Source organism: Plutella xylostella, chromosome 19, assembly GCF_932276165.1.
Source record: "Plutella xylostella chromosome 19, ilPluXylo3.1, whole genome shotgun sequence".
NCBI lineage: Eukaryota > Metazoa > Arthropoda > Insecta > Lepidoptera > Plutellidae > Plutella > Plutella xylostella.
In genome coordinates, this window is record NC_063999.1 from 6,868,121 (window position 1) to 6,881,058 (window position 12,938).

A 12,938-nucleotide genomic window follows, 5' to 3' on the forward strand; every position below is an offset into this window, starting at 1 on the left:
TCTAAATGAAAAACTTCGATTCTGTTTTTTTATTAACTATGTTTATTTGAACATTTAAATTTTTATTGGTAAAGTATAGAAGATGATATTGGCCAAATGGGCGCCGTCACAACACAATTAATTGCCCTATGGGCTCCTTTTATGGCATTTCTCATCAATTCAGCGAGACCTTCGGGCGAGAGATTCTCGCACTCGTGTCGAATGTTGTCCTTAAGGGCTTCCAGAGACACGGGCTTATTCACATTAACACGGGTCTTGAAAAAACACCCACAAAAACTGTCTGAAACGGTTAAATCGGGCGATATTGCGCGGGAAAAATTACATATAAAACGAAAAAAAAGGCGACCCGAAAACTGAATATACAAAATTATTTGGCGTTCTTGGGAAGTGTGGCTTCCATGGCTTGTCAATTTGTATTCTGCATTTGTCTAGTCCACCAATATCAAAACAAATTTGAAATTGGCGGCCATTTGTACAAATGAGAGCAATTTCCAATAGGGTGATTACTTTTGGCCCACCTTGTATATCTTTGCGAAATGTCAGCTTTGATATTTTTACCCGTTTCTGAGAAAAAGAGAGCCGGACAACAAAGTGATCCTATAAGAGTTTCTTTTTTCCTTTTGAGGTACGGAACCTTAAATAAGATTTGATGAAACATTTGAAGTTGGTGACAGATAGACATAGAAATATCCACATCATTAAGTTCACAATCATACTAATAACGGGATTAAACTAACAAATTGAATTTCAGAAGTCATTAGGGGCGGCAAAAATTGAATGGCCTACGGGCGGCAAATTTGTAAATCCGCCACTGCATGATACAGAAATTCGAATGCACGTAAATTTAAATTTACCCTGTAATCCCGTCGTTTCGGAGTCAAAGGCTCGCCGAAATGGAGTGGGGATTCGGGATTCCGGGAGTGTGTTTCGGTCGCCACTGATGAAAATGTGTGGTCTATTTATTTGTTTTGGCGGGAAACTTGCCGCTATTAAATGGGAGGCTGATGAGCCTCGTAGGGTAGTTTGTGTACGACCGAGGTCAATCATTATTATATTAACATCCCTCCGCATTAGGCATTTCACAATCTTCCTTAGTAACCTAACAAAAATTACAGTTCAAATAAATGTATAATTGACGATACACAAATTAATAACTTTACTTAGAGGCCAGCATACACCTTGTTGTTACAATATTACGCGTGGAAAATCTCTGAAAGAATATTAGAACTAATCGCACAGAAGATTAGATCCAGTGGACTGTGGAGCCACAATGGAAAAATCTTTGACGTGATTCTTCGCAGGGCCGGCTGGGCGGGCCAGTGGCTCGGAAACAGCCTTTGTGTTCCCTCGCCCGGGTGCGTCCCTGTCCACCTCCACGATCATTATTAATTCCAGAAAGTTCCACGCGAAATTATCATAATTATTATGGAAGATAGTTTAGATGTAGGTAAATTAGAGACTACTGCGTGGGTATGATGAAGGTTTTGCGAGGAGTGGACCATTGAACGTATGTCGGATTTAGTATTTAGTCGGGTCGGACGCTGCTAAGTAGTAACTAAGCGCGAAAGCATACGATTCCTTGCGGCACTGCACCGAAAATATTTCGCCTTATAATTATAACGGTCAAAATAATATTTTGCTAACATTTGCGGTACAACGCCACAAATCAAAACACATAAAACATACAAACCCCAAAAACGGCGATAACATTCCGAACGACTGAGCCATTCTACCCTCCACCCCCCAACGGGGGCATGTGAGATCGTATCCATGTATCCGACGATCATGTCCCTCGGCTGTCCCATCTCGTTACAGACCCTCCGACAATAGGCTGCTAGGGCCCTGCAGGGACCGCGAACAATTTGTGACAATCGAATTTGTATTTGACTTTGACTGACGGCAAGTGTCTATCTATCTATCGGGGCGAGCTGATTTTCCGCATTCAGGGCCTACGCGCACTAGGATTTTTTGTGTGACACACTCTTTACGATGAGCTATTCATATAATTTCCCCGTGCTACAAAAAAAATCATAGTGCTCGCACAGCCAATTTTCTACAGGAACCATATTCGGGGAATCGGTACTTAATGTAGGTACCAAAAATAAAGCACACGCGCGGATCTTTCATGCTTACTCTACCTTAGCAATAGATGGAATCGTTAAAATACGTTTCTGAAAACCGCATGAAAATCCGTTCAGCCAAACGCCAGACAATCGCGCTCAAACATACATACATATATGTATACAAATGAAACTGAGAACCTTTTTTTGAAGCCAATAAAAACTGGCAGTTAATTTTTCTACAAATTATTACGCATGTAGGTAATATACTCGTATGTGACTATTATACTCACAAACATTTTGAATATTTCTGGCTATCGGTTAATTTATATTTTTCTTTTCCAAGAATCGCTTCGGAACATGAGGCTTCTTTCCTTTGAGAAATAAATACATACATATTTTATTTATCAATTCTTCGTATTCAGGCAGAATACTCTAATAATGATAATAAATTTATATGGGTACACGTATTACGTAGTCCATTTTTAAAGATACTTAGGTATAAGTACTTTATTTATTGTTTACCCTGCCATATTTGTCTAAACGAAAATAATGTCACGCGTACCATATCAAACCATCTTTAAACCAGCCTTTATTTTATTACAGCTAGAATCTATGACCTAGGTAAATAACTTCTCTCCTCTCAGCCTATCGCACTACCAACCACTTTCTCGACATCACCAAAGGTTAACTGGTAGAGAATGCTACTAGCATTAAGTTCGCCTTTGTACAATGTTTTTATGTGCAATAAAGAATTTATAATAATAATAATAGGTTCTAGAAAATTTACACGATGGGCCTTTGTCAAAATAAGACATTTACACACATTAACAAGGACCGTGACGCTACAGCGGGCGAGGCGGAAACTTGCCCCTTCCGTCCCTAGAGCCTCACATTTTACATTAAATTTCCACAATAGAAAGTGATAATATTGTTCGTGTGAGATCGTGAACAATTCCCGTTCGCGGTGTGAGTAAATACAGACGCGTTAGGCGGGTGTTTGTTCAGGTCAGCGTTCCCAAAAGCTTGTGAAGGGCTTAGTTTTTATACTGAAAGTGTTACACTTCAGCGCAAAATCTGAATTTATCAGTGAAGGAGTACCTAATCTACCTACTATATTATATATCATTTCGTACTTTGTATCATTCTTAATAATCTTTTTCCCTGTAATTTATAACTGAAGTCCCCTATTTTTGGTTACAGTATAATTATTATTTACAGTCACACATACGTTTTAGTATACATATAGGTACTTACATACAAGGGTTAGTATGAGTGTGAGTCATGAACAAATCACTTGGCTCGTGGTAAAGTTACCATAACCTTGTTAATGTTTCTTTTATCACAACGTGAAAGAGAGGCCGCAAATTTTATAGCCTTTTATATGGAGTCGAGGGACTGAAGTATGCGCCTCAAAGCATATTCCTCTAGCGGGATTTATGCTTTCATAAAGTAAATTCGTAATAAAAACATGGCGCTTGTATGTAAATATTTATCATGTTTCTTACTGAACAGGGAGGAACTGGAAACTTTTCCTACAGTTATTTGAATTACTCGTCCACTTGAAAAATATCCATGAATTTTATGCATTTTATTTATTTACTGGTCTTTCATGTAAATATTGTGAGTTGGAATTTTGGAACGGAGTATAGCTAAAGAGAAGCTTTCTTACCAAATTACTTCAATAACCGGTTCTACCCTAGTACAGCCCTAATTTTACTCACCATCCAATGATTCCCGTGAATAATCATTATACAGAATGTTGCAAAACTGGTATTTTATGCCGAAAGGCTATATTGTGCGTGTAGCAAAATTTTCTAAAATATTTCAGTTATGATCTCCTGATGAATCACTCTCTTTACTTATCTCATATCCTTTTTCTTATTATAATGACACTGTTTTTTTTGTTTCAGTGCGTACCTGAAAGATGACTTTGCCGTGCTGCCATACCTTGAAGCTGGCTTCAACAGGGTAAGTGTTTGTAGACAGATACAAGTCCCCAATAATGTTCAACAGTTAGGTACTAAACTAAAGTTTTTTTTTATCTTAAATACTAAAAGAACAGATTTTTGACGGTTCATCAACAGTCGATTGTCCTGCCAATAGAACGATACGTCACTTGATCGGGGGACGGTCGACTGTAGAAGAACAGTGCAGCGAGCATAGGATTCCATACTTCGAATCTACACGAAGGGTCACTTTTACCACAAACGCTAAACGTATTTAAATCAAATTTTAAATACATTTTACCCGACTGCCGAAGGAGGGTAGGGTAATGTTTTTCGATTGTATGTTTGTATGTATGTTTGTCTGTTTCTTTGTTCCCTCCTATAGCCTAAACGACTTGATTGATTTTGATTTCTGAGGTATCGTTAGAAGCGTATTGATTGCGCAATGGTTATAGGCTATGTGACGTTACATTAAAATGTATATAGCGCCCTCTAGAGGACATTAAGTGATGATCGAAAAAATAATATTTTTTCAACTATGCCAACTATGGAAAGTATCGCAGGCGGGGACCAACTTGACCGCCACACACAAGGCAGTTTTCTAAGTAACATTCAGCTAAATGGTGAACCCTCTGCTGGTCCCTGTCTACGATACTTTCCATTAACATTGGGACTTGTTTTCATCTTTTTAGCGTGCAGTCGGGTTTTTTATTTGTTTATAATTATATATTTTTTGTACTAACTGACAGACGTATTACAGGCTACTAAATACGTTTAGCGTTTGGTGAAATTTCACCTAACATATGGAAAAAACAAATGTCACTTTTGGAACTAATTTTGCCTTACATTTTGACAGTGACAGTTAACGATACGCAACGTTAACGGAGGTTCGAAACTTGTGCTCGCGACTCAGTTACTTTTATTTCTTTGGTAGTAAAGTAACACAGAAAGTTTCACATAACTATTTAATTCATATTCTTCTAAGAACTCTACATAATTCATTGGTATAATTTTATTATTTTATATAAAACTTGGTGAAAATATGTTCCATCGACTTATCCAATGTCTGAAGCTTCTTGGACCCTGTGAGTTTCCCGACTTCCCATAAAGTTTGATTGAATTTGTCCTTTTCTCAGTGACTCTTGCTCCACTGGACTAACTTATGTAATCTTCGGACTTGTCTTTTATCATTTTACATATAATATACAGGGTGTAATTTTACAAATGACGTTCCCGTTTGGCTTGTGAAGAATCTGACATACTTATTATACTAAGCAATTTTATTATAGGATCAACATCTTGACCCATAGCCATAGCCCTACTGATAAAATAAATGTACATAAACGGAGAGCAGCTGTTTTTTACGCGATTTCAGAGTTGTTCAAAAATTAAAGTTCTATTCATCAGACCTGGCATAGGTTGGCTGGAAAGGTATTTTCTTATGTTATTGGGATGAAAATAAGTAGGTACTCAGTATAAATTTTTACTTTCATATAACTTTGAAATTTTGTAAAAACACAAGTTTTAGAATGTTCTAAACTACGAAGTTTTAATTCGAAATATTTAGTATGCACTACAGTGCACAAGTATTGGCATTTGGCAGGCAGTCTTGATCTACAATAGAATCCTTTATCTTTAAAGTAGGTAACATGTCCTTGTTATCGTTTGGCAGTCTGCCATTGCCTTCCTCTTCATTTGTATTCTTTCTGTCTGCTTCTTGTATTCAATACTTTCGCTTTCTGTTTAAAATTGGTATGCGTCACGTATGACTTTTACGTCAGACATCAAGGAATCGATATATTTTATTACCTACCTATTACCTGAGTACCAACAAGTAGGTATCTTTACGATCTTACTAAGATATACCATCTAGTATTTTTTATAGTGTCACCATAGTACTGGGGTCTGCAACTACCTAAACAGTTACCTAAACCTTTCTGCACATCAGAGGAAAAAAAGCCTACTTACTTGTCACTCTCGGTCAGATTTCTTCGCCTGAGCTGAGACTGTAGCTAGAAAGAATGTTATTACAGTGATCACAACACCTCCTTGCATCATCTTTATAAAACTAATTAGGACACCACTAACTCTTACACGACCACTATAGTGTTTCTTATTTTTTGTGCTTAACCTCCTGAGACTCAGAGACCAAAAATGTCACAACTTTCAGTTTTCGGTGGCTGCAAACTGCTGATCGTCCTGGGTCTCCCTATTATGTCATCGTATGAGGTCTCAGGGTCTCTTGAGTTTTTTTTTTAATTTTAATTTGAATCTCCCAGATAATGGTGGAGACGGTGGGTGCAGTCGCCTGGTGCGCGGAGATCCTGCAGGCGCGCGCGGCGGCGGCGGCGGCGCGGGCGCAGCTCGGCGCGGTGGCGGCTCTCGCGGCCGCCGTGGACCGCTGCAAGGACCTGGTGGCCATCACGGATGACCAGCAGAGGATCCTGGTGAGGGAGCGTGCTGTTTCACGGTGTTGGGTTATGAGTGAATGTTGTAGGGGGTTTTAAATTCGACGGCATTAACCTTTTTGCCTCCCGCCGAAGTTGTCGCGTCTGACGACAATATATTTCTGTTGTGTCTGATTTCAAGGGATTCAAGCGGTTTAATTAGTAAGCTGAGATGCTTTTTGACATTTTTGTTTCAATTACTGCGACGCCAACCAGAAACTGCTACCATTTTAAAATTTTCTACGTACCTGACCCCCTCTCATAGTCATAATGCTTCTGAGGGGTTTCTCTGCTCCTTACTGTACCTTATAATTTATATATATTTTTCAACTACAGTTGCGTCGTTTGTTAGCTTAGCTTTGTAGGCCTCTATTAACTATCTAAAATTTTAAATGAGTAACTCACCTTATCTGACCGCTCTGCACAATCCTCTCCACCCCCAGCTATGCAACAAGGCCTGGTCCCGCGTGGTGGGCTGGCGCGTGGAGGACGGCGCGCGCCCCCTGGCGGAGACGGCGGGGGGCGAGGCACTACGGCTGTCAGCCGCGGGGGCGCGCGACTGGGAGGCCCCCGTCACGCTGCGGCGCCGCGCCACCCCGGATCCCGTGCTGCTACCGTGCCGCGGGTCGGCTGTGTCGCTGGCTAGGTATGTGGATTGAAGGGTCTTAGAGCATCTACAGGTGTTGCAAAAAGGGTATACTAAGCCGAAAGAGGGTGAATTTCCAAAACTAGTAAAACAAAAGTCGTTCAGAATGACCCCCTGAGTCACCCCCTTTCGGCTTAGTATACCCTTTTTGCAACACCCTGTATAGTGTATATAGCGCGCCCCCTAGCGGAGACTGCGGGGGGCAAGGCGCTACGGCTGTCAGCCGCGGGGGCGCGCGACTGGGAGGCCCCCGTCACGCTGCGGCGCCGCGCCACCCTAGATCCTGTTCTGCTGCCGTGCCGGGGGTCGGCTGTCTCGCTGGCTAGGTATGTGGGCTGAAGGTTTATGGAGTGTAATTTAAGGACCAATATACTATAGCGTATGTTTACCATGGAATAACATGTTGGTCTATAATTACATAAAAATATTGGGGTAATGAATCCCCACACTAAACAGAAGTCCTAAAAACTGACAGGCGCCTTGTGGTTAAAAGCACACACACTCTTTACAATCTCTAACTGCCAGTTTCAATACTCTATCTACCGATGACTGGTAGGTAATACTTTCATACTATTTTGACACATTAAAAGTTACAACCTGTCAAAATCGTATGGAAGTAACTGTCAGCTATCGATAAATAGAGTTATTGACACTGGCAGAAATAGAACATCAAGCACGGTTGAAAGTTCCTTATGTGGGTACGGTATACCCTAGGCAGTCAACGCTTCGCTTCGTCCACGCTAATCTAACCGGCCAGCCTTTTAACCACGTTGACTAACCCTACTCCAACTCTTGCATTCATCACCTACACGACAAAAGTAAGATCTATATATATAAATATTCTTCCACCCAAAGGTTGTCTTGAAAAAATCGCTTTTAGTGATAATACCGCCTTTGTGTATACAAATAATAATATTATAACCCCCTTATTCATTGCAAAGTTACAGAACGTTTTGTTCTATGGCAGAGACTGACAAAACAGTTAAATAGCTGAAACGTTCTGTAACTTTTCTATGGATAAGGGGGTAAATATGTATCTATCTATACCTTCCCAGGAGCACCTCCCACATAGTCCTAGTCTTCGACCCGGACTTGTCGTTATAAGCGACATTCGTATTAAAAACACAGACACATAGAACAACTCGGACTCGGGCACAGATACTACGCTTTACAATCTCCTATTTGATCGTGTTTCTTCATAAAATCAGCACCTTATTTTAATACAACCCTCCCCAGGAGCACCTCCCACATAGTGCTGGTCTGCGACCCCGGGTCCCTCAACGAGGTGGGCGGCGCGCGCGGCTCGCTGCACTCCATCCGGCGCGGGTCACTCGACGTGCGCTCCGTGGCCTCGGACGGGCTGCGGCGCACCTCGCTTGCCAAGCTGCAGGGGCTGCCGCTGGAAGCACCTATTACTAAGGTAAGTAGTGGGGAAAAAAAAACGAAATCGGTCCATACCTAATTAGGGGAGTCATCGGTGGCACTACTTACTTACATTAAAAAATAAATACATACAGACGAATTGAGAACCTTCTCCTCTTTTCGTAGTCGGCTAAAAAGCCATCGACACGATATGCAATCAACAATTCTTAAGGAATGTTTAGGAAAACGAAGTTTAGACAAATACCCGCTGCTTAAGAGATGAGACGCTAAGGTATTGGATAGTGAAAACAATTTTATTTAGGTCGAGAACGTTGTTGTATGAATTAAAATGCTTTGGTTATTACTAGCAATCGTTTTTTTAAACGCACTGCATCTGAAAAACATTCTAAAATTATGTAGGTAGTTATATTCTGTAGTAAACAAAAAACCAAGGTGTGCCACAAGGAGTCATCCTGGTACGTTATTATTCCATAATATTTTGTTATGTTTCAGGTGATATCATTGCTGTCAGCGGCTTCAGAAGGGGCCCCACCTTCCACTGTGGCATGCATCGACCGAGCTGTTGATATGCTGAGGACTTCAGAGCTGTACTCGCCACAAATGAGAGATGAACCCAAACTGAGGATGGAGGATCCGATTGCAACCGATCTTATTGGAGCTCTGTTATCGGTGAGTAGTCTTAGCTATACAGCTTATATTTTTGTATTAATCCTGCTGTAGATAAATCATACCTATCGGCCCAAGTGAAAATTAACATAGTAAACCATGTTGTTAGTATTGTATTTAATAACTACCTATTGATTTTACTTTCCATGACCATTACTATTTTATATCATTTTGTTATTTATTGTCCCATTAGGTATTGAGGTATTTTGCTTTTATTTGACAATATTTTATTGATTTTTTAACAGTTCCCGTACAGTGTAATTAGCAACCAGCCACTAACATGTATATTATTTGTTTATGATCCTGTATCGGGCGGTGCTAGCGGGAGCAAGTGAACGCAAATCTTATGTTTATGGTAGGAGGTTTGATATTACAAAAGTCTGACTTTCCTGTGTCGTTCATTCTATTGCTTTCTGGAAGCTTAAATTTTCAACAGACACAGTCACCTAACAAAATTTTGATGCATTTCGAATTACTTAAACATTCCCACTACATATCTACTTGTTCAATATTTATGTTTTTCGTCTTCTACTACTTGTCTTCTATCTTTAAATTTGTTTCGATGAATTTGATATTTTCACTTAACTAAACTACATCTTCTTACAGTTTCAATCTGTTTGCGTTTCCTACTTCTTTAGAGATTTTAGTCTTTCGTACACTTTTTTCATTTTTATTCACAAAATTATCATTACACTCCCATCAACTTACGTAATATTTGAGGCTGTAGATGCCATGGCATTTTATTTTTGTTCAGATAGTAATGTCGTATAATGTTTGGATTTTTAATTTTTTATTATACTTAGCATGTTCAAGTTTTTATTAAAACATCCTATATACGTACATTTTATGAATACATCCATTTGTTTTATTTAATGTTATCCCTTACTATGGTATTCTAGAAAGCTCATCTTCATTTTTATTATATTTATCTTAAATTATACATTATACTTTCATGTTTCAAATGTAACGTGCAAACTACTTAATTGATTTTCCAATATTTTCCTCAGCAAGGGCCAACTAACGTGCTTTCATCGAGACGAAGCAGCAATGACTCCACCGTCGTCCGATCGCAAACCAACAGATCAAACATCAAGCACAAGGTAAGCTCTATAAACTTTCTAGATTATTATTTTTAATGCTATCAAGTAAATAATTATGAAAAAACGAAGCCGTCACGCAAACTTGTAATCTACTACTCCTACTACGAAAGGACCACCTTTTGAACGTCATCATTTGTTTCCTCCCAGACATCCGGTCAACTGCGGGAGCTCCTCGACACATCCCTGAGCTGGGACTTCGAGATCTTTCGTCTGGAGGACCTGACCCGCGGCCGCCCGCTGGCGCACCTCGGGCTGACCCTCATGGGGGGGCGCTTCGACGTCTGCGCCTCCCTGGAGTGCGATGAGAGGACCCTGGTCAACTGGCTCACCGTCATCGAGATGCACTACCATGCTGTCAACACGTATCACAATTCTACGCATGCGGCTGATGTGCTTCAGGTATGGTTTGAACTTCTTGGTTTTTCTGTTTCAGTATTAATAGTAAACTAGACTTTTAAATGTTATCCAGAAGGGCTTTTCTAACTTGATGAACACTACGAAGTTTCTGAAAGATCAAATGTACTTAGTCGATAAGTTTAACGAGATAGCGTAGTAGCACTCCGAAACGTCGTATTTCTTCCAGCAAGAGTAGCCCTCCTGGCCTATTACCTCAATCACTCATCTAATCTTTTATACTTGGTACCAAACCTCTGCATCTATCTAATCTAACTGTAACCTTTTAGCATCTAACTAAGCTCTAAACCACATCTTCCCTTAACCCCCAGGCGGTGTCATACTTCCTCGAAAAGGACCGTTTGAAGACGCTTCTAGAGCCCCTGGAGGCGGCGGCTGCCCTGATCTCTGCAGCAGCTCACGACGTGGACCACCCCGGCTTCTCATCGGCCTTCCTCTGCAACTCTCGGCACCCGCTCGCGCTGCTGTATAATGACTTTAGTGTGCTGGAGAGCCACCATGCCGCTATCACGTTTAAGCTTACGCTGAGTGAGTACCTATATTTCTGGCAATTTCTAGTGTAAGTAACAATATTTTATGTTGAACTTATATTATAAGTATTATAACTCATCTCAACGTCTTCGTATCATTAGTCGCTTCAGTGGTTGAAAAAAATGAGTTAAATCTATCAGAACCACTTCATCCGTATCTTATATTCAACCTTAATCTTCATCTATAGTTCAGTTTCCAACACCACATCTTTTGACCTTGAACCAATTATATTTTCTTTTGACCATACCTAAATGTATTGAACCTATTATATTTTCTCCTGACCATAAATTTATTATTTCCGTTTTAACCCCTCCACCGTCTCCATGTCCACAGACGACGACCGCGCGAACATCTTCAAGAACCTGGACCGCGACACGTACAAGACGGTGCGGCACAACGTGATCGACATGATCCTGGCCACGGAGATGACGCGGCACTTCGAGCACCTCGCCAAGTTTGTGAACGCATTTGACACCAAGACGCAGGGCAGCAAGGAGGATATGCACACTGATGTTAGTAGCCAGATGGTTCTACCCCAATTTTGTAAAAATGGAAGGTCTTCTTCTTTTTACAATGTTGGTGATACGAATCGCCCAGCTATAATAGCATAAAAGGCTATATACAACTACCTAAACTCTACCTTGCACTATTGTATACGGTACATGTGACTCGAAGAGACTCCTAATTTAATTCGTGTACCCCTCACCCCATTCCCAGCCCCATAGGCCTAAAACCCTTCCTTTATTGGAAGGAGACCTGTGCCCCAACAGAGGGGAGGTGATGGGTCGTGATGATTATGATACCATTAAACCCTTCAACAACTTCCATTATCCTTCCACACATTATTGCCCTATTAAATCCAAGTTTTATCTCCATTTCCAGGACACGCTGCTCCCGATGGAGTCGACGGCGCTGTCGCTGCCGGAGAACGTGGTGCTCATCAAGCGCATGATGATCAAATGTGCTGACGTGTCCAACGCGAGCCGCCCGCAGAAGTTCGCCTTCGAGTGGGCTAGACGGTAAGAATATTTATTCAAATTTTTATACATAGGTATAGTAACCAATAAGGCCAATTTATTAGTTGTGGCAAGAACTGTCAAAAAGTAGTAGCTTAGAAAATTCCCCCCGGAACATGAATCTGAAGAAGTCCAACTATTGTGCTTCTGGCCGAAGTAAAAGTAGTTCCTATCAATCTAGATCCAGAGGAGGGCGGCTCATATCTTGCGCGTACGGCAGAAACAGATCGAGATTAATAGATCAGGAACCAATCCCGTGCCCTTCCTTGCTTTCAACAGCGTCATCATTGATAACAGAACAACTACTGCAACCTTAATTCCCTTACAGAATTGCCGAGGAGTACTTCCTGCAGACAGACGAGGAGAAGGCGAAGGATCTGCCGGTGGTGATGCCCATGTTCGACCGCGCCTCCTGCTCCATCCCGCGCTCGCAGATCGGGTTTATAGACTTCATCATCATGGACATGATGGAGGCTTGGGCTGGTGAGTATACTGAGGTTTTGGTGGTTTGCGTTAGAGGAAAAATTGAGGTGATATGTAGCTGAAGGTTCTTTCACACATCGGGAGTAGCGTGATGGCGACGAGACAGCCACGTGACTTCATGTCGACATGATGGAGGCCTATATAGACTGATGAGTTTGTAGAGGTTTAGGTGGTGAGTTTTGATAACTTGTTTGCATAAGAGAAAACTGTGTGTTGCTAATTTTAAATAACAGCTTCTCGTTT

General features: G+C 41.0%; 1 protein-coding gene across 9 annotated transcripts in view; it reads left to right on the forward strand.

Annotated features, from left to right (window-relative positions):
- Nucleotides 1-12,938, forward strand: part of LOC105396850 (high affinity cAMP-specific and IBMX-insensitive 3',5'-cyclic phosphodiesterase 8) — a 153,748-nt gene that overhangs the window by 136,887 nt on the left and 3,923 nt on the right. For 6 of the 9 annotated variants that reach the window (XM_048627731.1, XM_048627734.1, XM_048627733.1 and 3 more), the window contains 12 exons: nucleotides 3,974-4,031; nucleotides 6,289-6,456; nucleotides 6,900-7,102; nucleotides 8,339-8,522; nucleotides 8,978-9,154; nucleotides 9,474-9,506; nucleotides 10,159-10,251; nucleotides 10,399-10,650; nucleotides 10,977-11,193; nucleotides 11,530-11,708; nucleotides 12,079-12,215; nucleotides 12,541-12,695. In XM_048627731.1, the coding sequence (XP_048483688.1) occupies nucleotides 3,974-4,031; nucleotides 6,289-6,456; nucleotides 6,900-7,102; nucleotides 8,339-8,522; nucleotides 8,978-9,154; nucleotides 9,474-9,506; nucleotides 10,159-10,251; nucleotides 10,399-10,650; nucleotides 10,977-11,193; nucleotides 11,530-11,708; nucleotides 12,079-12,215; nucleotides 12,541-12,695 (1,856 nt within the window). Of the gene's footprint in view, nucleotides 1-3,973; nucleotides 4,032-6,288; nucleotides 6,457-6,899; nucleotides 7,103-7,309; nucleotides 7,429-8,338; nucleotides 8,523-8,977; nucleotides 9,155-9,473; nucleotides 9,507-10,158; nucleotides 10,252-10,398; nucleotides 10,651-10,976; nucleotides 11,194-11,529; nucleotides 11,709-12,078; nucleotides 12,216-12,540; nucleotides 12,696-12,938 lie in introns of all 9 variants that reach the window. The other 3 variants (XM_048627730.1, XM_048627735.1, XM_048627729.1) reach the window with 2 other exon arrangements.